At 37.6% G+C, this 26,385-nt stretch overlaps 1 protein-coding gene across 5 annotated transcripts in view; it reads right to left on the minus strand.

Annotated features, from left to right (window-relative positions):
* LOC126267281 (diphosphomevalonate decarboxylase) overlaps positions 1-26,385 on the minus strand; it is a 94,565-nt gene that overhangs the window by 40,078 nt on the left and 28,102 nt on the right. For 4 of the 5 annotated variants that reach the window (XM_049972352.1, XM_049972350.1, XM_049972353.1 and 1 more), the window contains exons 2-3: positions 21,981-22,051; positions 18,052-18,119 (exon numbers count right to left, since the gene is read on the minus strand). In XM_049972352.1, the coding sequence (XP_049828309.1) occupies positions 18,052-18,119; positions 21,981-22,051 (139 nt within the window). The remainder of the gene's footprint in view (positions 1-18,051; positions 18,120-21,980; positions 22,052-26,385) is intronic. The other variant, XM_049972354.1, reaches the window with a different exon arrangement.

Raw genomic sequence — 26,385 nt, forward strand, 5'->3', positions numbered from 1 at the left:
GGTGTAGCTTTGATAAATCTGACTGTTTAATTTATTATTTTAATTCATTTACTGTAGTTGTAAAATATTTATTGAGCTCTTCTGGCTCAAGTAGAAGATCTTGTGTTTTGGTAGAAGTATGTTCTTGTTTTACAATATCCCAACCAGTCTTGCATTTGTTTGGGGCTCCTTCTATGTCATTTTCACAGGCAGCTTGTTTGGCAAGTTTAAGGTTGACTGTTTTTACATTTCAGGTAGTCTTTATAATAAGTATCATTTTATTCTGTCCCACATTTGCCACTGTTTTTATATCTTTTGTACAGTGAAAGCATTGGCGAGTATATGTCTTAAGGAAATTATTAAATAGAATTTCAATAGTTGATTGATTTGCATCATATTCATAAACAAAGTCCCAGTTTACCTTCCTTAGGGAGACTGTGAATAACTTAACATATTCCTCTTTCTGACCTCTAACCCATGTCATGATGCTTGACTTCTTATATGCAACCTTATAATTCTTATTTGACTGTGTTTACTGGTATATTACAGTAGAGGATCACAATCTGCAAAACATTCATCTGCAATGCTTACACTACATAGGTCTCTTGAAAAATTAACTATAATATTTTCCAAACAGGTATTTCCACATGTCGGGCTATTGTTAGTATAATACAGATTTAGTGATCTGAGTAGGTTTAAGAAAGTTTGTGTGGTGAGTTCCTCTGTGTCTAGCATGTCAATGTTGAAATCACCATATATTTCTACATTGTTTTGAGTTTCAAGATTTTTCTCACCATCTGTTCAAATTTCTCGAAAAATAAGTTAACATCACCATTTGGAGATCTATACAAGCTAACAATTACAATATTTTGGTCTATCAGTCTTATGCAAATAAATTCACTATTTTATAGAATTGTATACATTGTCTGATAAATATTGTGGCCCCCTCCATTTTTTTCTGTCATTTCTACACATTATAGATGCCAGAATGTACTCCTTAGGTGTGAACAAATCTACTTGATATTCTGTAAGCCAGTGTTGTGACACACATAGTGCATCACATTTTTTTATATTACAAAAATGTTCCAACTCTAACAGCCTGTTCCTAATGCTGTAAATGTTGACTTGCAGGATGGTAAGTGGACCTATTTTTCATCTACTTTGTTCTCTCTCTAAGCCATTAAGAGCTTGTTTTTTACTTTTGAGTGTTTTAATTTCTTCTTTGGGAAGCTTGTCATTATTTTTGGACAAAATCCTGAACTATTTCTTATGTAGCCTGGTTTATAATTTGTAATAAGTTGCCTTTTGCCACACTGATTCAGGTGCCTACCACGTCCAGTGAAACTGTTCCTTTTGTAGCCGCTAATATCTAATAATTTTACATTTGTAAATTTAGCACAAAAATATCTCAGTTTATCATTAGTTTGCCTGATTTCTGTATTGACTCATGACCATTCAGGCAGGTCACAACTGAGTGGTAGAGTGGCTACAATAACATTGGTGAAGTGTAAGTATTGTATTACTAAGATCAGTTTCTTGATGAATCTGTTGGCATTGTTTTTGTTTACATTGTTTGCACCTCTGATCAGCACTACTCAGACCTTTTTTGTGAGTTTGGAGCTTTCATTGTTTATACCAGCAGTAACTGTGTCGAAATTTGCCACTGGTTTTACCTCTCTGTAAATATTTATACTGTTCCCGGCCTGCATTGACATTAGATTGGAGATGTTTCATGTGTGGCTATCCCCAAATAATTTCACCTCATGTTTCTGCAGACACTGCTGCACTTCCATGTTGGACGTCTTGTATTCATTAGCCATCGAGTGACGAACAGCCTTTTTTTCACGCAGAATTTTCTTCAACATCCAGTGCAGCGAATTTAATGGTAACAGTAATTTTGCTTACCCTTTAGAAAGTCACTGTATTTGGCACTGAGAACAATGTATGTATTGTTTAGAGCACCAATATCACTCTGAAACGCTTTTATTATTTCATCTTTGCCTCCCACGGCGTTCATGATTTCTCGTTCGTGTATTTCCATGACACAGGTGCGGCATGTCCAAGTAAACTCATTCGTTACAAATTCTACACACACTTTCAAGCATTTCTTGTGGAACCAGCGTTGACACACTGTTCATTGAACTCTTTATCATCTTCTTATCGCACGCTTTACACTCATTATCACTTTTAATTGAATTTCTACCATGACGGTTTTCACTAACAACATTAACCGGTACCATGTTGACGATGAAGATAGTATTTATTGCAGAACTCAATTAGTCTTACTCCTCTCTCATTACCGAATGAGGTGACACAGTGGTTTTTACAGGGGACTCGCATTCAGGATGACGATGGTTCGAACCCGCATCCAGCCCTCCTGATACAGTTTTACCATGGTTTTGTTAAATCACCTCAGGCAAATGGTATGAGAGGTCCTTTGAAAGGGCCTGGACAACTTCTTTCCCCATCCTTCCCTAATCTGGTGGGACTGAGGATCTCACTGTTTAGTCCCCTCCCACAAATCAGCCAACCAACCAATCCTCTCTAATTCCTAGTAGCCAGCCCATATTCTGCTATCACCATTTTTTCTACTCCTTCCCCTAAAACTGCATTCCATTCCCCCATGACTATTAAATTTTCATCTCCCTTCAACATACTTTTTTTTTATTTACAAGTCAAGTTCCGTAGGACCAAATTGAGGAGCAAATCTCCAAGGTCATGGAAAATGTTAGTACGTGAAATTACAACATGAAAGTAATAAGAGATAAAAATAAAATGTTTATGAACCAAAAAAAGTCTATCCATAAGTCCACTTAAACTTATGGATAGACTTTTTAAATAAACTTTTTACTTAAACACAATCAACAATACAACAAGAATCAGCTTAATTTTTCAAGGAGCTCCGTGACAGAATTCAATTTGAAAGCACGTGGATTACTGCTAAGATGTTTGAATTTGAGTGTAGCTTACTGAAAATGGATGCAGCAGTATACTGCACACCTTTCTGCACAAGAGTTAAGGAAGACCAATCCAAATGCAGGTTTGATTTCTGCCGAGAATTAACAGAGTGAAAGCTGTTTATTCTTGGGAATAAGCTGATATTGTTAACAAGAAATGACAGTAAAGAATACATATATATTGTGAGGGCAATGTCAAAATACCCAGACTCATGAACAGGGTTTGTCAAGAGGTTTGTGAACCTACACCACTTATTGCCTGAACTGCCTGTTTCTGAGCTAAAAATATCCTTTTAGAATGGGAAGAGTTACCCCAAAATATAATACCATAAGACATAAGTGAATGGACACTAATTTTCCTGCTAAACGATCACTCACTAGATATCGTTCGAATAGTAAAAATGGCAGCATTAAGTCTTTGAACAAGACCCTGAATGTGGGCTTTCCACGACAGTTTACTATCTATCTGAACACCTAGAAATTTGAACTGTTCAGTTTCACTAATAATATGCCCATTCTGTGTAATTAAAATGTCAGGTTTTGTTGAACTATGTGTTGAATATCCTCATATACTTTCTCTATCTCTTCACCTTCAGCTTGCGACATCGGCATGTACACCATAACTGTCATTAAAATGGTGTCAGTTTGCTGCTGATTCTGATGTGAATGCCCCTACCACTGAACTGTTCACCGTAACTCACACTCCACCCCACCTTCCTATTCATAATTAATCTTACTCCTGTTATACCATTTTCTGCTGCTGTTGATATTACCCTACAATTGTCCAACCATAAATCCTTGCCTTTTTTCCATTTCACTTCATTGACCCCTATATCTAGATTGAGCCTTAGCATGTTTGGAGGCAACCCGGTTGGGCTGAACGCCTAAGACACACTGTCCAGAGAGCACAGCAACATGTAGGTTTCCTGCTGTTTTGGGGTGGCATTATGTGGAGCCAATGTACGCCGCTGGTGGTCATGGGAGGCACCATAATGGTTGTGTGATACGTAAATGCCGTCCTCCAACCACTAGTGCAGCCATAGTGGCACCATATTGGCAAGGCATTTGTCTTCATGGACGACAATTCGTAACCCCGCTGTGTGCATCTTGTGAATGACTTCCTTTAGGAAAACCACATCGCTCAACTAGAGTGGCCAGGATGTTCTCCAGACATGAACCCTATCAAACATGTCTGGGATAGATTGAAAAGGGATGTTTATGGATGGTGTGACCCACCAACCACTCTGTGGGATCTACGCTGAATCGCCATTGAGGAGCTGGACAATCTGGGCCAACAGTGCTTTCATGAACTTGTGGATAATATGCCACGTTGAACACAAGCATGTATCAATGCAAGAGGACATGCTACTGGGTATTAGAGGTACTGTTGTATACAGCAATCTGGACCACCATCTCTGAAGGTCTTGCTGTATGGTGGTACAACATGCAATGTGTGGTTGAATGTGTGGTTGTCATGAGCAATAAAAAGGACAGAAATGATGTTTGTGTTGATCTCTATTCCAATTTTCTGTACAGGTTCTGGAACTCTCGGAACCAAGATAATGCAATTTTTTTAAATTTTTTTTTATGTGTGTATGTTATACCCCAGTAATTAGAGCTTTGCACCAGCACCTTAATTTGACTACTATTCATGAAGCATTCAGTCACCAAGCAATAATCCATTACTGCTGATTTACCAAGTGGCCTCAAGTGCTGTCTTGGTATTAACTAGACTGCTTTTTCACAGCTCACACTGCTCATTGTCAGGCGATCTGATAAACTTACAAGACATGCAAACCCAGGTCACATTTACCACTTCTCAGAAGTGACTCGCTTTTCACAAATGAGTAAAATGTGCATTATGCCTTATGTTTCTCCACAAAGCAGCCTGTTCTTCCCAATGAAGCGCCAGCATATGAAGTAAGGCAATAATTCATGAATTCTGTTCCTGTGTAGATCTGACACACCAACATTGATCTCAGCTGGCACACAAACCTAGAACTGGATCTGGTTTGCTATCTTAATGTGCAAAATGAGTGGGCCACCCACAGGAATAAGACACTTAGTTTACCTGATGACATAACAATGTGACTGATCCCCCAAGAATTTTTCACACATTATGCAAGCCAGAAAAAGATCAAGAATCATAGCATTGTTGCTTACTATGTCCCCAATAGAATCTAGGTTCTCAAATCTATATAATGTGTAGTATGAGAGCCTAATAAAATTTGTTCCATTTCTTTTATTTTGTAGGAATTTGCACTTCTTGCTTCATGCTTGCAGCCAATTAGTCAAAAACCTCTGCACCAGAATATTGAACAATTCTCACAATGTTAGACAAGGCAGTTAAAACTAGAAGGTAATTATGTTTTCCTTGTATAGTGGTTGTGGAAAACATAGTTTATAGGAAGCTGGTTTTTATTATTAACAACAATTATTACCGAGTGTAAATGTATTGTCAACTGAAAATAAGGAGGAAATCTTTGGAGATATCTCTGCAAGATCTGTTGCTACCTATTTTACAAAATATTTTATTTTTTACAATGTAATATAATTGGAGAGACAAAAAAATCTACTCACCAGGTGATTGCACAACATGCACATGTTAGTATAATTGTCTTTTATGTGTGTGTTCTGTCTCCACATGGTGAGTAGATTTTTTTTATGTATCCAATTACATTACACAATATTTTGAATGTTCACTTCTTCAGAATACTTTGAACACTTAGGCTTGATTTTCCCTAATCAGTGTCTACCTTCATTTTAGGATCTGTCAAATCAGGAAGAAATTTTACACGAACAGTTTCATTTAATTGATTTATTACCTAGTTTATCTATTATCTATTTGCTTCTGACAAATCTCTTTTACTCACTTGAAACTGTTAAATTGGGCTATTTATTAATAAGCCTGTACACTCAGAAAACATTATATTATCCCTGCTTTAATATCTTTGGAAGGTCATTTACGTGGTCCAAAACAGGAGTGGATCAAGTAAAGAAGTTTGTAGAAGACCATCTTTATGTTCCCCACTCCTGTAGTGTAGTCTTTTTTGTGGTCTTCTGTTTCCTGTTATGAAAATCATACTCCATGTGTGCAAGGACCATATCATTAATGTCACATGATTTTATGGCACACTTTTTAGTTTTATTTCTTAAGGCTAGATAATATTGCAGTTGGATTATTTTTCTTGGTTAGTGCTGCAACGATCTCCTTTATGAGGCTGTATCTGACTTGACTTGGAGATACTTCTTCATGAAAGTGAAACTGAGAGTCACATACAAATTACGCTTTTCTAATCTATTTTTGTAACATCTTTTATAGGACTCCAATTGCTTAGTTGTGTCTGTCATTGGAGGTTGCTTGTCTCAATTTTCATTTTACAGCTAGATTTTGAGGGAGAGCGGAGGGGGTGAGAGGGGTGGTTGGGGGGGGGGGGGGGGGGGGGGGATCACACAGTGAGTTGCAGTTAAACACCTCAATATTCTGCAAGGGCAATGACACAGCCAGAAATTTTACTCCTTTGCAGCACTTATAATTTCTTTAGTGATTATGGGTTTCAAACTAATGACTGTTAATGGTATACAGGGTATCTGCTGAAGTAAACTAATATAAATGCATCTAATTGCACATTATTAATTCTTACTAGTTTTGGTACAAAGTAATCATCTGCTTTTAATATAGCATCATTTTTGACACTGTTTTCATAACTTTCTTGTTTAATTATGGACTACATCATTTTTACTTTAGTTCTTGAGCATTACTTTTCATCCAGAGTGCACCCTCTATGTTTCTTTTACAAGAATTTTTCAATTCTGTTGATAATTGTAAAAGAATTTTCTACTGCAGCTTGTCCTCTAAATGACAAAGCGATCTCGTCCTGACAAAACTGTTTACTGTTACTTGATGTTCTTCCTCCCCACCTCTGGTAAGTTGTATCTACCTTGTCATTATTTCTACACCTACATCTACACTATGCAGACCACTTTGAAGTGCATGGCAGAAGATACATCTTTTGTACCAGTTATTAAGGTTTCTTTCTATTCCTCTTTATGGAGCACGGGAAAAATGATTAACGTAATCTTGTCTTCATGATCCCTATGTGAGCAATACAAAGAGGGATGCAGTGCATTCCTAGAGTCATCATTCAAAGCCAGTTCTTCAGATTTTGTAAGTAGGCTTTCTCAAGACATTTTATCACTATCTACAAGAGTCTCCCAGTTCAGTTTATTCAGAATCTCTGCGACACTCTCCCATGGGTCAGATAAACTTGTGACCATTTGTACTTCCCTTCTCTGCACACATTCAGTACCCTCCTTAACCCTATTTGGGAAGAGTCCCATATACTTGGGCAATATTTTAGAATGGATGACACAACTGATTTGTAAGCAATCTCCTTTGTAGACTGATTGCACTTCCCCCGTATTCTACCAATGAACTGAAGTCTGCTACTTGCTTTAACCATAATTGAGCCTATGTGATCATTCCCTATCATATATGTACAAAGTGTTATACCCAGGTATTTCTAAGAGTTTGCTGATTCCAGCTGTGACTCATTGATATCGTAATCATACAATACTAAGTTTTTTTTTCGTTTTGTGAAGTGCACAATTTTACATTTATATACATTTAAAATGAGCTGCCAGTCTTTGCACCACTTTGAAATCTTATCAAGATGTGACTGCATATTTATGCAGCTTCTTTCGTATAGTATTTTGTAAAAGGTAACTGCATCATCCGAAAAAAGTCTGAGGTTACTGTTCATATTGTCTGCAAAGTCATTAATATACAATATGAACAGAAAAGTTCCCAGGAAACTTCCCCAGAGCACTCCCGAAAATTCCTCAACATCTGATGATGACTTTCCACCTCATAGGCATAACACCTCCAGACATCTGAAGAACAGCAGCTGAAGTGGAAAGAAAGAAGCAGGAGACAGATCAGAGACACCCTCTGTTTGGATGTGAACATCAAACACCAAGACTCAAATTGAGAAAATGTTTTCTCCGGACAACGCAACCAACCAAGGCACCACCTGCAGACCATAGGATACAACTCTGGTGTAACTCATCGTCAGAAAAATATTGGGACAACCCCAAGGAAGAACTCGCTAGAGGTCATCATCTCCCATATGTGACATGGAAGGTACCCAATAGACTGAGAACTGGAGTATCTCGGTGTAAGGAGAACATGAAGAGATGGACATACATATCAGGGGATGAACTATGTGAGTGTGGTGAACCTCAAGAGCATCAGCACCTACTCAGCTGCAGGAAACTGTCGGAACCTGTGTCTATGGACAATCTGATTATCGTCAATGATAAGGCAGTCTGTGCAGGGAATTCTGGGCAGCACATGGAATATAAATATGCACATATTCTCTGTAATACTTGTAATATATATGTATGTCACATGACTAAAGTGTGAGATGGATTTTGGATGCTCAATGTTTTTGAAACCCATGCTGGTTGTCATGGAGGTTGTAATTCTATTTGAGATATCTCATTGCCTCATCTGTCAGACAGGGGGAAGCAAATTATTATTTGTGGGGACTTCAATGTAGATTCTCTGAAAGAGGGTAATAGGAAAAATGACCTTGAAGTATTATTCGGTTCTTTCAATTTGACACCCATTATTGATTTTCCTACTCGGGTGGTAAAGGATAGCAGCTCACTGATAGATAACTTCGTTATATACCAAGATAAGTTTAACCAGATAAATGCTTAGCCTGTTGAGAATGGCCTTTCTGATCATGGTGCACAGCTAGTTACAATATATGACATAGCTCCATTCAGCAGTACTAAACAGTCCTCCAAAGTAGTACGTTCAGTCAACAATTTAACAATTGCAAATTTCAGGGAAAGCCTACAGCAGTTAGACTGAGATGAGGTGTACCGTGAACCTGATGCCAATTTAAAATATAATTTATTTCATGACACTTTTGTAAATGCATTTGAAAACTGCTTCCCCAAGAAAATAGTTAAATATACTCGTAAGAAACCATGTAACAAACCATAGCTTACTAAGGGTATAAAAATATCTTATAACCAGAAAAGGGAAATGTATCTGACAGCAAGAAAGAGTAGTGACCCAGAAACTATCAAACATTATAAAAACTACTGTGTTATTAAACAATCCAGAAGTATGTGTATCAGGTCTGAAATCAGCAACTCTGATAATAAAATTAAAACAATTTGGGATATTATTAAAAGAGAAACAGGTCAACCAAGAGCACAGGAAGACAGTATTACCATCAAATTGAATGAAAACTTTACAAACAAAAAGTCAGAAATAGAAAATATTTTTAATAATCATTTTCTAAATGTTGTGGATAATAGTAGGATCCAAGTGTTCATTAGAAGATGCTAGGCAGTTAATGGAAGAGGCCAAACCTATGCAATTTGATACAATTGAAATCTCACCCACTTCTCCCTCTGAAATTTGGAAAATAATAAACTTGCTTAAAAGCAAAAACTCACATGGTGATGGCATTTCCAGCAAAATACTAAAAGCTTGTTCTCAACAGATAAGTAAGATTCTCAGCCACCTGTGTAATAGCTCTCTGGAATAGGGCATTTTTTGTGATCTCTCAAAGGCTTTTGATTCTGTAAATTATGAAATTCATCTAGACAAGCTCAAGTATTGTGCCATGAGTGGGAAAGTGCACAAATGCTTCAATTCGTACCTAACTGGAAGAGTGCAGAAAGTTGAAATAAGCAGTTCTCATAATATACAAACATCATCACATTCCTCAAACTGGGGAACTATCAAGAATGGGGTTCCACAAGGGTCGGTCTTGGGTCCTTTGTTGTTCTTAATATATATCAATGAATTGCCATTCTATATTCATGAAGAGGCAAAGTTAGTTCTCTTTGCTGATGATACAAGTATAGTAATCACACCTGACAAACAAGAACTGCCGGCCGTAGTGGCCGTGCGGTTCTAGTTGCTATAGTCTGGAGCCGAGCGACTGCTACAGTCGCAGGTTTGAATCCTGCCACGGGCATGGATGTGTGTGAGGTCCTTAGGTTAGTTAGGTTTAATTAGTTCTAAGTTCTAGGCGACTGATGACCACAGAAGTTTAGTTGCATAGTGCCCTGAGCCATTTGAACCAAACAAGAATTAACTGATGAAATTGTCAATAATGTCTTTCAGAAAATTACTAAGTGGTTCCTTGTAAACGGACTCACACTGAATTTTGATAAGACACAGTACATACAGTTCCGTACAGTAAATGGTATGATGCTGTTAATAAATATAGACCTTAATCAGAAGCATATAGCTAAGGTAGAATATTCCAAATTTTTAGGTGTGTCCATTGATGAGAGATTGAATTGGAAGATACACATTGATGATCTGCTGAAACGTTTGAGTTCAGCTACTTATACAATAAGGGTCATTGCAAATTTTGGTGATAAACATCTTAGTAAATTAGCTTACTACGCCTGTTTTCATTTATTGCTTGCATATGGCATCATATTTTGGGGTAATTCATCACTGAGGAATAAAATATTTATTGCACAAAAGCGTGTAATCAGAATAATAGCTGGAGTCCACCCAAGATCACCCTGCAGACATTTATTTAAGGATCTAGGGATATTCACAGTAGCTTCTCAGTATATATACTCTCTTATGAAATTTGTTATTAACAACCAAACCCAATTCCAAAGTAATAGCAGTGTGCATAACTACAATACTAGGAGAAAGGATGATCTTCACTATTCAAGATTAAATCTAACTTTGGCACAGAAAGATGTGTATTATACTGCCACTAAAGTCTTTGGTCACTTACCAAATAGTATCAAAAGTCTGACAGATAACCAACAAGTAAACCAACAAGTATTTAAGAAGAAATTAAAAGAATTTATGAATGACAACTCCTTCTACTCCATAGAGGAATTTTTAGATATAAATTAAGAAACAAAAATATTTTAAAAAATTTAAAAAAACTTTAAAAAAATTAAAAAGTTGTTATATTAACTTAATTATATTGTTAAATTAACTTAATTATGTCATGTATTGGAAAATTTGACTCGTTCCACATCATTATGAAATATCACACTCATGATCCATGGAACTAGTATTAATCTAATCTAATATGAGCTCAGAATATGTCCTAAGATTCTACAACAAACCAATGTCAAGGATATTAGACAGTACTGTTGTACTATGAATCACTTCTACTATCCTTCTTGTTAACAGGTGTGACCTGTGCGTCCTTCCACCTAATGTTCACAGTTTTTTGTTCGAAGGATCTACTGTAGACTGTGGTTAGAAGATGGGCTAACTCGACTGTAAATTCAATTTAGAATATAATATGGATTCCATTGAGCCCTGGATCTTTGTTCTGTTTTAACAAGCTCAACTGTTTCTCAACACCACTGATTCCAGCACTTATTTCACCCATTTTTTCATTGGTATGAGGATTAAATTGTTTAATTCTCTGGGTTTTCCTTTGTGAAGGAGCATTTGAAAACAGAGTTAAGCATTTTAGCTTTCCCTCTACTACTCTCAGTTTCATACCTATTTCATCCAAAAGAAACTGGACACTATCTCTGATGCCACTAACTGCCTGTACATAAGAAAAGAATTTCTTTGCATTTTGTGAAAGATCATTTTCAGTGTTCTGCTAAAGCAATCACTGAAAGTTTCACGCATTGCTCTCTTGACATACTAAAGCATTTCACTCAGCATCTCTCCATTTATAGCCCTATGCTTTGTTTTATACCTATTATGCAGTAGTCTGGTTTTTTTAGAAGTTTCTTTACAGTGACTGTGTAAAATGGAAGGTCCCTCCATTATGAACTGTTCTACTGGGTATATATCTATCCAGTTCATGTTATTCTTTTAAATATGAGTGATATTTCCTCTAAATGCTCCTGTCATGTGCGGAATCTTCCAAGTTACTCATTAAGATACTACTCTACTCCATTTTTATCCAAAGATGTCAGGTCTGTTTGTTGCCATTAGATTTAATATATTTCCATCTTGAATGGCGTTCTGGACTATCTGTTACCAGTAGTTTTCATAGAAGGCATTTAGTAATATTTCACAGGATGTCTTGTCACACCCACCACTAACAAAACTGTAATTGTCTCATTAGATTATTGGATGATTAATGTTTCCAGATGGTTACAGAATGATTGCAGAACTTAAGTACAAGAGAGCTGAAGGTTTCTCTAAATTTTCTGTTGTGTCAGGAGGTGAGTCTGATGGGCGACAGAAGACTCCAAACACCATTTTATACCCACCCCTGATACTGGGTCTTGTGCAATCTTACATACAGCTTCAGTTACTATCTAGTTGGATTTGAGTTCTCATCTACTGCAACAAATACACCACCTCCAATTTTCATTGGCCTATTGTTTCAATGTACACTTAAATTTTCCCCAAAGATCTCACTGCTATCAGTTCATGGTTTCAACTAGCTTTCTGTATGAAGTAGTACGCTTCATTGCTTTTCAGTAGCACTTCAGACTGTGGCACATTGTTGTGAGCACTTCAGCACGTAACTATTAGGATTTTAGTTCTCTCACCTGTGAAGGGCATTATTTTGGATCTTACACTTATACTTCTGGGTCTCCTGCAGCTATCGTTATCTAGACTAGATGGAGAGTTGCATAATCAAAGCAACCCTTGTGTGCATTCCACACACCATCAGTTACCTGGGTTGCAGCCCCTGATGTGCAGTGCACACCTGACCCATTAAGGGGGACCCCACAGTTTTCAACCATACAGTACAAGTCCAGGAATTCACAGCCTACCTTGTCACAGAACCTTTGAAGTCTCTGGTCGAGTCCTTCATCTTGATTCAGCCATGTTCAGTTCTGGAGACAATGCTGCTATTTCTGTGATTAATAAATGTCTCATTTAGCATTGGTAAGTAAAATGTATCAGTATGAAAGTTCTGCCAAGTAGAAACCAAAACGAGTGTAAATAAACAAAAATGAGGAATGTAACAGTCTACAGACCTTCGCAGTTTTTGAGTGACTGTACTTTTCCCACTTTTTTTAGTTTATGTAGCCATCTTTCCCACATCCATCTACCCAACCAAACCCACCTGCAGCCACAGAGAAATGCATTTAGGTGTCTGCAGGAAACTGTTTACTAAAACTACAAAAAAGAGCAGTTGTTCCAAAGCTAGTAAAATGTTTATTCTTTTATAGTGTCGGAAGTTCCATGCGGCTTTTCGCAGATGATGCTGTAGTATACAGAGAAGTTGCAGCATTAGAAAATTGCAGAGAAATGCAGGAAGATCTGCAGTGGATAGGCACTTGGTGCAGGGAGTGGCAACTGATCCTTAACATAGACAAATGTAATGTATTGCAAATACATAGAAAGAAGGATCCTTTATTGTATGATTATATGATAGGGAACAAACACTGGTAGCAGTTACTTCTGTAAAATATCTGGGAGTGGAATGATCATATAAAATTAATTGTTGGTAAGGCGGGTACCAGGTTGAGGTTCATTGGGAGAGTCCTTAGAAAATGTAGTCCATCAACAAAGGAGGTGGCTTACAAAACACTCGTTCGACCTGTACTTGAGCATTGCTCATCGGTGTGGGGTCCATACCAGGTGGGGTTGGTGGAGGAGATAGAAAAGATCCAAAGAAGAGCGGCGCGTTTCGTCACAAGGTTATTTGGTAAGCGTGATAGCATTATGGACATGTTTAGCAAACTCAAGTGGCAGAATCTGCAAGAGAGGCGCTCTGCATTGCGGTGTAGCTTGCTGTCTAGGTTTTGAGAGGGTGTGTTTCTGGATAAGGTATCAAATATATTGCTTCCCACTACTTATACCTCCCGAGAAGATCATGAATGTAAAATTAGAGAGATTCGAGCGCGCACAGAGGCTTCCCGGTAGTCGTCCTTCCTGAGAACCATACGCGACTGGAACAGGCAAGGGAGGTAATGACAGTGGCACGTAAAGTGCCCTTCGCCACACACCATTGGGTGGCTTGCAGAGTATAAATGTAGATGTAGATGAAACTATGTCGCACACATCAATGAGCTACATATGACTCACTGCCTTCCCTATGCTCTACTTTTTGTTTAAATCCTGGGATTTCTGTTGCAACTTTTGCCAAAAATATTTAATTCAGTCTCTTACACAATACAATATCCCTTAACCAAAGTAGCCCCACATTACTGCATGTGATATTTACAAGCTTGAGCAGAGACTTAGAGATATGCAAGGACAGTTTTTTTATAATTTTTTTCATAATAAACAGTCTTGTTACCTGTGACAGAGTCAACAGAATGATGCTATTTCCAGCAAGCTATGTTCACAATATCTCTACCACCTAGTAATAGATATTTTATTCATATTTCAACACAGATAAAATAATAAATTTTGTGAGAAATTTTTATCAGTCAGTTGTTTAAAAACTATCTCACCCAAAACATTACTGTAGAGAATGCCAGAAGACAGACAGATATTGAGATTGTTGGTTTATATGTATTCCTTGCATCTTAAGAGAATCAAATAAGATATAGTGCAAAAACTATGAAATTTGCTAGATTTCTGAATACAAACAATAACAATCTAAATATGATAATGTCAACATCTGACTGGAATATAAATAATGAAAGGAGTAATCATAACAGCTTACTTCAGATTGTGTCGTACTAGTACTGTACAAGCACTGACGCAGCAATGGAAAGATGTCCCAAGTGGGAGAGGAGGCAATAAGTGCATGAGATAGGAATGTGGTGCCCATATCTTTTACACTTATGGAACCTTCTGTATTTGATGGACAGAGAGAGTATCTGACATTAGATTTTGTGAACATACAGGAGCTCTTTAAGCAAATAATTGGAATTAAGTTAGTTGTTGCAACAGATCTGCATGAAACAGGACACAAATGTTGTAGTAAAATTATCGCAGAATGTAAGAACTTTCGGATTAGAGGAGACCAGACACCAAAAAGCACAAGTGTTGAGTTGTCAATAGGCACATGCAAAAGGAAGAAAACCTCCTAGTTTTCAGAGTTATCCTTTGACAAACTAGAGTAAAAACACACACACACACACACACACACACACACACACACACACACACACACACACACACACACACAAAGTTTCTGTCGCTTCAAACAGATAGCGTAGCTGCAGGGCAGTTTCAAAATGGCGTCTGTAGGTGATGTACATTACAAGCAACATGCCATCATTGAATGTCTCACTGCAGAGAAAGAAACTGTGGGGAATATTCACGAATGCTTGTGCAAAGTCTAAGGAGCATCTGCTGTCAACAGAAGTACAGTTAGTCACTGGGCAAGGACGGTGGGATCATTAGAAGGCAGTTTGGTGGAGCTCCATAATGTGCAACAGTTGGGGAGGCGATCCACACCTGACCTAGCCCCCCTCAGACTTCCATTTGTTTGGGCCATTAAAGGATCCGATTCACGAAAGACATTTTGAGGAAGATGAGGAGGTATTCACACAGTGAAGCACTGGCTCTGCCACCAGGACAAGAGTTGGTACCGACAGGGTATACATGCCCTTGTCTTGCACTGAAGGAAGGCCATAGAACAGGATGGAGATTGCGTGGAAAGATAGGATGTGAAGATAAAACACCTGTCTTTCGTTTGTGTAATTCTAATTATGTTCAATAAAGAATTATTGAAGAAACAAAATGAGCTGAATTACTTTCTGGGTAACCCTCATATTTGTAAAAATAAACTAAGAACAGATCTTGTTTATGTATAAATATGTAGAAATTACATGTTGTTGTGGTCTTCAGTCCTGAGACTGGTTTAATGCAGCTCTCCATGCTAATCTATCCTGTGCAAGCTTCTTCGTCTCCCAGTACCTACTGCAACCTACATCCTTCTGAATCTGCTTGGTGTATTCATCTCTTGGTCTCCCTCTATGGTTTTTGCCCTCCACACTGTCCTCCAATACAAAATTTGTTATCTCTTGATGACTCAGAACATGTCCTACCAACCGATCCCTTCTTCTAGTCAAGTTGTGCCACAAACTCCTCTTCTCCCCAGTTCTATTCAGTACCTCCTCATTAGTTATGTGAGCTGCCCATCTAATCTTCAGCATTCTTCTGTAACACCACATTTTGAAAGCTTCTATTCTCTTTTTGTCTACACTATTTATCATCCATGTTTCACTTCCATACATGGCTACACTCCATACAAATACTTTCAGAAACGACTTCCTGACACTTAAATCTTTACTCTATGTTAACAAATTTCTCTTCTTCAGAAACGCTTTCCTTGCCATTGCCAGTCTACATTTTATATCCTCTCTACTTCAACCATTATTTTACTCCCCAAACAGCTAAACTGCTTTACTACCTTAAGTGTCTCATTTCCTAATCTAATTCCCTCAGCATCACCCGACTTAATTCAACTACATTCCATTATCCGCGTTTTGCTTTTGTTGATGTTCATCTCATATCCTCCTTTCAAGACACTATCCATTCCGTTCAACAGTTCTTCCAAGTCCTTTGCTGCCTCTGACAGAATTACAATGTCATCGGTGAACTTCAAAGTTTTTATTTCTTCTCCGGGTATTTTAATACCTACTACGAATTTTTCTTTTGTTTCCTTCACTGCTTGCTCAATATACAGATTGAATAATATCAAGGAGAGTTTACAACCCTGTCTCACTCCCTTCCCAACCACTGCTTCCCTTTCATGCCCCTCAACTCTTATAACTGCCATTTGGTTTCTATACAAATTGTAAATAGCCTTCTGCTCCCTGTATTTTACCCCTGCCATCTTCAGGATTTGAAAGAGAGTATTCCAGTCAACATTGTCAAAAGCTTTCTCTAAGTCTACAAATGCTAGAAACATAGGTTTTCCTTTTCTTAATCTAGCTTCTAAGGTAAGTTGTACGGTCAGTACTGCCTCACGTGTTCCAATATTTCTACGGAATCCAAACTGATCTTCACCGAGGTCACAGAAATTACATATAAATGCATAAAAAAATAAATTTGCATAATATATAACTTTATTAAAATCTTTGTACACTATGAGACAAAAAAAATCTATAAAATCACTATAAGTCAGGAGACACTTTAATACTGTGACAACCTGTGTAAAGTTTGTAGACAGTTAATGCATAAAGCCTGAATGCAGAGCCATTGAGGAAAGGACACAATAAAGATACAAACAACTGCATGTATGACACATCAGTTCCCAAAATTTCTTCTTATCAAACCATGAGGGACAGTCTACAGTCAATATTCTAGATATTTCAACATCATTAGTTTCCCTGGGAGTAATACATTCAACATCATTAGTTTTCCTGGGAGTAATATATTTGAGCTAAACACTGTAACTACCACCTAATGATGGAACAAAGCCTATGAAATGCATTGTAAATAAAAGCTTAACATTTTGTATATATTTTAAACAGAGTCATGAAAACATGTTTATGTACAGGAAATTATTAATAATATTTGTGAGTAAATAACAATATCCACTTACCAGCCACTGCACAGGAAGAAGTGAAACAGCACTAGCATGCAACACAAATTTAAAGCTTTAATTTAAACCTTAGCTACAACTTCAGTGTTATTTTCTGATAATTTCCTGTAGACATGTTTTAATGTGGTGTTTGGAGAAATTAATTCTCTCCTTCACCATCTGCTACAACTTTTCTTCAACACGTTTACTATCTTTATTTAGCCTTATTGAGGAACTACAGTAAACTGTCGTACCTTGAGTTGCACTGTGTTCTTAAACTTGTGTGTCTGTCAGTCCTGTTCCAGGTATTCCAGTGCTGGTGGCCAATAAATAATCTCATATTGGAGTAAAATCAAACAACAGAAACTCCAGGTTGGTATATCAACAATATTAGGAAAAGGATAGATTGCTGCACACCGTAAAGATGATCAATTGATTTGCAGACACATACAACAAAAAGACTGTTACATGTTATAGCGACCAGCCAAAGCCTTCTTCAGCAAAGAAAAAACACATTCACACAAGCAAGCACACCTCATGCACACATGACAGCTTCCACCAGCAGTTCCAACAAGAATGTGTAACAGTCTTTTCTTTGTGCTTGTCTGAAACTCAATGGATCATGGTGAGTAGCAACCTATCCTTTTCCTAATATTGCTCATGTTAGAGTAATCTTTTTAATGAGAACATACCTTCCATTCAGCCATAGTCTGTCACTTTGAAACTCGGAGCTAATCATTACAGTTGTCTTAGCACATAGCTGAAAAAGGAAGTGAAAACAATCACGACGTACAATGCACAGAACAGTTATCTTTGTTTGTTTGAATGAGGTAAATTATTTTTCAGTACAAAATATCCATTACAGCACTTGCTCTGTTACAAATATTCATACTCATGGAAGCATGAATACATTTTCTTCAGCTAAACAAAAGGTCACAGTAAAGCCACTGAGGTGAAATACATCTTTCAGTGTATGAATTTTCTGGAGAAGCCAAACTACAATGTCATTACTCATTTTGGTGAAAAGGTGATATAAATTTCACAATTTTATACCTTGTGAATTCAAACAAAAATAAATAAATAATTCTCTGTTCAGTAGTAAAACTTATGTTTATTATACACACATCAAAAAAGTTTTGCATCACTCCGGTTCCCAGAACTCCTGAAGATGGATGTTGTCTGTGGATATTGTATCACAGACACAGTCCGTCTGACTGTTCAGAGAAGTCACTAAACCTGCCCAAAGATGCAAACAACCATTCATGAGCAGCACCTATTAGACAGAGGGAGTCCAACAGCCAATCAGTTCTAATCATTTTACCAGGAAGGAGGTGCACGGCTCATGTGGTCTGTAGTTCAATCATGTCTAGACGGTCAATACTATGGTTCAATTGCATCTGCATTGTTACTTTGTGTCAGGGAGGGCTCTCAACAAGGGAAGTTTTCAGGGGTCTCAGAGTGAACCAAAGCGATGTTGTTCAGACATGGAGGAGATACAGAGAGACAGGAACTGTCGATGACATGCCTTGCTCAGGCTGCCCATGGGCTACTAATGCAGTGGATGACCGCTACCTATGGATTATGGCTCGGAGGAACCCTGACATCAATACCACCATGTTGAATTATGCTTTTTGTGCAGCCATAGGATGCTGTGTTACAACTCAAACTGTGCACAACAGGCTGCATGATGTGCAACTTCATTCTCAATGTCCATGGCAAGATCCATCTTTGCAACCATGAGTCCATGCAGCGTGGTACAATTGGGCCCAAGAACATGCTGAATGGACCGCTCAGGACTGGAATCATGTTCTCTTCATTGATGAGTGTCGCATATACCTTCAACCAGACAATTGTTGGACATGTGTTTGGAGGCAACCCAATTGGGCTGAACGTCTTAGACACACTGTCCAGCGAGTGCAGCAAGGTGGAGGTTCTCCGTTGTTTTGGGGTGGCATTATTGGGGCCAACATACACTGCTGGTGGTCATGAAAGACACCATAATGGCTGTACGATACATGAATGCCATCCTCCGACTGATAGTGCAACCATATCAGCAGCATATTGGGGAGGCATTCGTCTTCATGGACAACAATTCATGTTCCCATTGCGCACATATTATGAATGACTTCCTTCAGGATAACAACATTACTAGACTAGAGTGGCCAGCATGTACTCCAGACATGAACCGTATCAAACATGCGTGGGATAGATTGAGAAGGACTGTTTATGGACATGACCCACCAACTACTCTGTGGGATCTACATCAAATCACCATTGAGGAATGAGACAATCTGGACCAACAGTGCCTTGATGAACTTGTCAATAGTATGCCATGACGAATACAGGCATGTATCACTGCAAGAGGACATGCTACTAAGTATTAGGGGTACTGGTGTGTACAGAAATCTGGACCACCACCGCTGAAGGTCTTACTGTATGGTGGTACAAAATGTAATGTGTGATTTTCATGAGCAATAAAAAGGGCAGAAATGATGTTTATGTTGATTTCTATTCCAATTTTCTGTACAGGTTCTGGAACTCTCGGAACAGAAGTGATGCAAAAAAAATTTTATGTGTGTATTTCAACAGTCAGGGACAACTAACACCCCAACAATGCCATCTTTTGGCATATGATGTTGGCAAGAGTTCCAAGTTGTCTTTTCAATATTATAGCTACGACTACTACTCCAATGAAATGCAACCGAATGTTAACAAATTTTTGAGACAGAAGCTACAAGTTGCTGATAATAGAACTAATGAAACACGACTAGGTCTCTAATGCAACAAATTTTGCTTAACCACTTCATTAGAAGAAAAGATACGTTTGAGACAAACAATAATATTGTTTTAGAATAATGAAGGCTCTAATACATTCCATATTTCATACTTGGATGGAAACGATCAGTGCAATATGGGCCTTCTGGGAAAAGGTTTCCAACTGCATGCAAATGAGCAAAATCTGGGAGAGACTTCATAATACGAATGTATCAAATATATTAACTAATAAAGTAATAATGCTGGATGAACACTACCAAAGTTGTGTTACAGAACTTTGTGGATACTCACAATGTTTGAGAAGACATGCATCATACATTAAGCCAGTGGACTCTCACCAGTAGTGTGGAGCAATAATGAAGCTAAGATACAATGGAAACTGAATAACTGGAACAGTGGGCTTAAACATTTTGGTCTTCATACAGGACAAATAAAAACAATATTGCCTTAATCTATCACCAAAACATCAGTGTTAATAACACTGAAACAAGTACAGCAGTCTCAGTACCATAGCAAGGTAATTATATAAACATAGTAATGAAAGTTATGGCAGAATGTAAATGGTTTAGGAGTAATGGAGACCTCTCACCAAATAACACAAGCATTGACTCATTAAGAGACAATGAAAAAGCTTTGCTAGGTTTCACAGGATATCCTTTGATGAGCTAGAGTACAAATACTCACTTTTGTATTCTAGCTTGTCAACAGATTTCTTCCAAAAGCTTGCAACGTTTTCATTCTCATTTGTGTGTGCCCCTCGACACTTTTGCTGTTCAGTGAGTGGTCTCCTTTACTCCTGCTGAAACCATATTTTGTCAACTTAACTGGGTAAAGCTTTTTGAATAGGTAAGGTGCACAGTTGTAAGAGGGAAACAATCCCAACATTGGATTAACGGAGGCATGTGGCACTGAAGAAAATTCTGAAATAATAAGATGCAAAAAACAGAAATCACAATTCAACAGTAACAACAATTATATGGAGAAATATGAGAACATTGAGTCCAAACACATGTGAGATTATTAAAGTACTGATTATTTCTTGTTTGTTTTCAAGTGGTGAATATTTTGCAATACACATCTGGCAACAACATTTTATTTTATTGCAGGTTATGTCTCTATTGTAGACCTAGTATTGTGCACTACTATGAAAATATTGTTGTTATGCAAGTGACTGGTACTCTAATCATAATATTTGTTTCATAAAAGTAACAGTCTACTGTGGATTCTGATAGACTCTTTTTGTGGATTACCACACTAGTTGCTTTTAAAGAAATGCCACTCTATTTACAAAACTGTATAGTATGCAATCAAGATAACTATTCACAGTTTCCGTCGCTGCATTTCCACTGCTTCTGACGAAGAGAGTTATTACTGAATCTATTTTCAGTCCCTTAAGATTGTGTAATGACATGGTTTACCTAACTGAAAAGTGTAACTGTACTGTGTCACTAAGTGCGATGAGTGTGTGTTAAACATCTTGTCGCATCTGCAAAGTTATAGAAGAAAATATGTTGTAAAACGACCATGGAACTAGAAACAAATGTTAAGGACCCTAGTCTAAAACAGCCAAAGTAGGTATCATGGAAAACTCATACCATTGACTAATCACCTTAACAGATAATTTACGTCTCTCATTTCCTGAGTCAATTAAGTTGTTTGAGATTAAACCAACATTTTATCACACAGGAAAATTGAAATGTTATTTCTCCTTTTCCAGCCAGAAAAATAAAAATGTTTCTGCTCTTGAGATTCAAAGTTGAACACTGTTGTGTATCAGGAGAAAGATGGACCAGTCCAGCAAACATCATTCCAATTAAAAGTGACAAAAATTTGAAGCATTGCTTACATGTTCTGTGCTTAATGTTGTGCTGACAGAGTCATTTAGTGGTAAAATAAGTTTGTCATCTCGTTTACCCCCTGTAACAGAAATATATTAAAAAAATCAATCAATTTATGAGTAAAAGTGCATATAACAAGTAAATTTAAACTGACACAATTATGTGTATGTACTCATATTTGCCTCTCATTTCTAGCTCGTATCCCATCATAAGTGGCCTATTGTTTTTACGATTGACTCATTTATTTTAGTTTTACCTTTGTAGCTTGATTCCCTTCCTCTTTCCACAGTCATTAGTTCAATAAGAGAATCTGTATATGCTATCTACCTGTCTGAATCATATAAAATTTCTTATATGTGTTATATTTTAACTATTTACGTATCTTATTTTCTGAAGTGGTGACTGGGGACCAGCCCAGCTTTTGCCTTAACAAATGTGGGAAAATGCCTAAAAACCACACTCAGACCGGCTGGTGTAAGAGACCACCAATTGTTAATCCATCACACAGATTCAGCCCAAGTCTGGGTCACCTATCACATCTCATAAACTTGTGCACTGGGCATTAAGCTATATGAGCAGGTTATGTACTTACAGATTTATGAGTGACATATAAAAAGCAAGCAGCTGAAAGATGGAAATGAGTAACACATTAGTTAATGAAGGAAACTGATGGATGTAATTTTTTTAAAAGGACAACAAACAGTTACAGTAAATTGCCATACAAGTTGAGTTTTTTCAACATTCTTCTTCCTAGAAATGCACTTTCTTATAGATAGTTTTTCCATTACTGGAGGAAAAAATTCAGAACTAATGATAATTCAATAGGTTGTATGCTGAATGTGATGGCACTTAACTGAATCTTACAACACAAAGTGATCACATTTGACTGAATCTTACAACACATGACATGGTGTGAATAAAACATTTAAAATAACAGCTATAGACAAAGAAACTCAATAGCAACTCAAATGATGTTTGAAATAGATGTGCCCTCTTCACATAGCACAAGTCACGTCAATGCATAGTGTTATGAGCTCATTAGAAGTGAATTCAATTTTTTTGTAAAGTTGCTCTAAGGGAAGAAAACTGAGAGTGGCAATACACCTCATAAGCTCTCAGAGATGCTCAATTAGTCCAGTCAATGAAGGAAAATTAAGAGAAAAAACAAAATTTATAGTCACAAATTTTTGTTCAGTGGTAGGGTGCAGCGCCATGGATGACAAACTATCTTGATTAGTAAGGTATGAGTGTGAGGACGGGGGGGAGGGGGGGGTCATTTGAAAGTCATTTTTGTATGTTTTGCTTGAATAACTTGAAAACTACAGCTTGTAGCAATAATGTTTCGCAGCACAAAATTAAACCGAATTAAATTTCCTACAAAAAAAATGCCATTCATATTTTTCTCGAGAACTAATAGTTATACTGTTGCAGTGGATGTAAAAATCACTGATTATTAAAATATTGTTTTAGTTGTATAAAATTAATTATTATTGTTAAATGAAGTGGGTTAAGAACAAATATTAAATTTCAGAATAAAATTCAGTTGTCAGTACCAAATATATTTTTATTTAACTTTACCAGTTTCGATAAATTAATTTGTCATCTTCAGAAGCATACAAAATTAGGGGTGTTATCAATCTTTAGACCTTCGTTATGCACTCATGTAAAGTATAAACAATTATGTAAAGTACAAGAAGTATACTGCAGAAACTCACTTAGTATTGGTTTAGCAAATGTCAACATCTTCTTCATACAAGCACAATGCAACTTAAGACTGGATTTTATTCTGAATATATACTGCAGTTGCTGACTATTTCAGCCATGAAAAAAAAAAAAAATACAAATGTGTGTACCTCATCTAGGTACAGCAGAACTTCATTAAAGGGTAAATTGTGTCCAGAGTGTATAGCAGGGGTGGGGAGGGAGGTGTGTGGGGGGGGGGTTAGATGCACAAGGGAGGTAGGTCACCAGATTGTGGTCACGCACGTCCCTCCTTCATATGTCTGCAAACTGAAGAGCAAGCAGGTGAGTCACCATTCTCTTTACCCCACTGTATCACAAGAAGCAACTAAATGCTGTTTCACAAAGTTATAGCAACGCTTCTGCATCTCGCCTTATGAATCACCAGTGACACATTGTGCAGACATACCCACAATGCAATTATTTTGTGCAGAGTGTATTAACACTACATGGAATGCAGATATGAGGTACTAATAATACTAGTGCAAGAAATGCATAAGGACAGATTTTATGTTCTACACTTATAGTCATTGTGTGTGACAACTGTAGTGTTCTCCCTGGAAAGACTACTCCCCCAACCACAGGTTCTGCATGTCTTTCAATTTAAACAGACTCCATAGCACTTTCTATCCATGTCTTTAAGCAAGTATTAAAAACAACTTCACTAAACTCATGTTTATGTAGAGGAGTTACTTTTCAGTCTATTGAGTGAGCACTTCTTTACAACTGTTAAGCGAGCTATTGTGTAAAACAACTTCCTGTAAACAATGGCTGAGAAGTGTTTAATTTGTGGGGTATTGTCAGTAACCTATGTAGTGTTGATGGTAAAGGCATTGGATTGTTGTCTACAATTGACGGCACCTTGTAAAACTATGTAATCAAGTTATAGTCAGACTACACTTCCCTCACCATTACTACATTACTGGTACTCTGCATAATTCTCTTCCATTTAGGAATAGCTGGCACTTGCGGAGTGCACTGCACAGAGTTGAGCCACTTACCATACATCCACAGTATATCTACCAATGAGGATGTGAACAATAACCTGCTGTAATGCGTTGATTGACTTATGATAAAGTGCGCGAAGCTTTCTAACACTAAGGTGACCTACTACTGTCGCAGAGGAAGCCAATTTAAGCTCTGGGCCTCTTCAGGTATTGGGAGAGCTGAAGTTAAGGTGATGCATTTGGTACCCTCATGTTGCGAAATGTATTCCAGCTACTGGTAGTGGAGACAATGAAACTGACATTGTTGAATATGTAATGAGAACATGTTATACTTGGGGCAGGTTCTGTAGTGTGGTAGATAGATGACAGCTCCAACTATTGAGCTTTTTTTAGATATTTGCGCACTTAACAACTGCAAATAGGTACTGATATAGCTCATCAAAGTTATTTTGTCTAGTCACACAAGATAACTGGACAAGACTGGTGCTTCTGCTGTGGGAAGTTGCCCTTCCTGGAAGATCGCTGAAGCTGTCATGTAGGATGACTATGAATTAATTTCCCTTCTAACAGAACAGAACAGTGTGCAGAGATTTACATAGAATCTGTCCATATGAGTTTCCTGTTTTAGTGTTATTAGTACCTTATATCTCTTTTCCATGCAGTGTTAATGCTCTTTGTGAAAAAGTAAACACTTCTGGGCATGTCTGCACATTGTGTTGCCAGCAATCCATAAGACAAATGCAGAAGTGTCAATATAGCATTGTGAAACACCCTTTAGTTGCTTCTGGTGATATAGTGGAATAGAGGGAGTGGGGACTCACCTGCATGCTCTTCAGTTTTCGGACCTATGAAGGAGGGAACTGCATGGTCACAATCCAGTGACCTACCTTCCCTGATACTTCTACTCTCTTTGTTATTCGATTACTGATAATTTGGCAGTGCAATCATTTATATAAACAAAAAAAAGCAAATCAATAACCAAAACAAATGCAGTTTGTTCGACTGTGCCTATCTGTGAAATCAAAATCTGTTACTGGGTAGCATACAATTCTATGCTGCTCCAACCATACAATGTATCATACCTGCATCCTTCTCAGCAAGTGGACCTCAAGATAGTCAAGAGTTGCTGCTTAAGCCTGTTCGACTCTTGGCAGGCAGCCCTCCTGTGGGAACCCAATATATGTAACGACATTTTCTGTGACAATGCACTGCTAATTCTAGTTTCAAGTATGCTCAATTGGGTTCATGTCATAGGTAACCAGATCCTGTCTCAGTACTTCACAGGCCTCAAATTAACCTTGATAGACATGAGAGGTGTATGACATTTGCACATAATACCAACTTAGAACACGGCTGAAGAACTTCCATGCTGAACCTGTGGGACTCCTGTGGTTGTAACATGCACTGGGAGGCCATGTCCATCCTTTCTACAATGACTACCAGGTGTTAGATAATTTTGCATCTATGCTGTCAAACCAGGTTCTGTCCCATTTGAGGATTTATACTATTGTACAGAATAGATGCCTAGAGGTCAAATTAAATGTGTGAAGATGGCTGTGAATAGTGTCAGCAAACTTGGAAACATAATGAACAGTGTACATCTATTTTCCCATATTATCAAACCAAATTGTTCCAACTATGTACAGCCATGGAGCATTATATATTAGGTTGGAAACAAATGATGTAATGTACGGTATTTGTTAAGTCAGTGGCCTCAGATTTGAGA

This window comes from Schistocerca gregaria, chromosome 4, assembly GCF_023897955.1.
Source record: "Schistocerca gregaria isolate iqSchGreg1 chromosome 4, iqSchGreg1.2, whole genome shotgun sequence".
NCBI classification, from domain to species: Eukaryota; Metazoa; Arthropoda; class Insecta; order Orthoptera; family Acrididae; genus Schistocerca; species Schistocerca gregaria.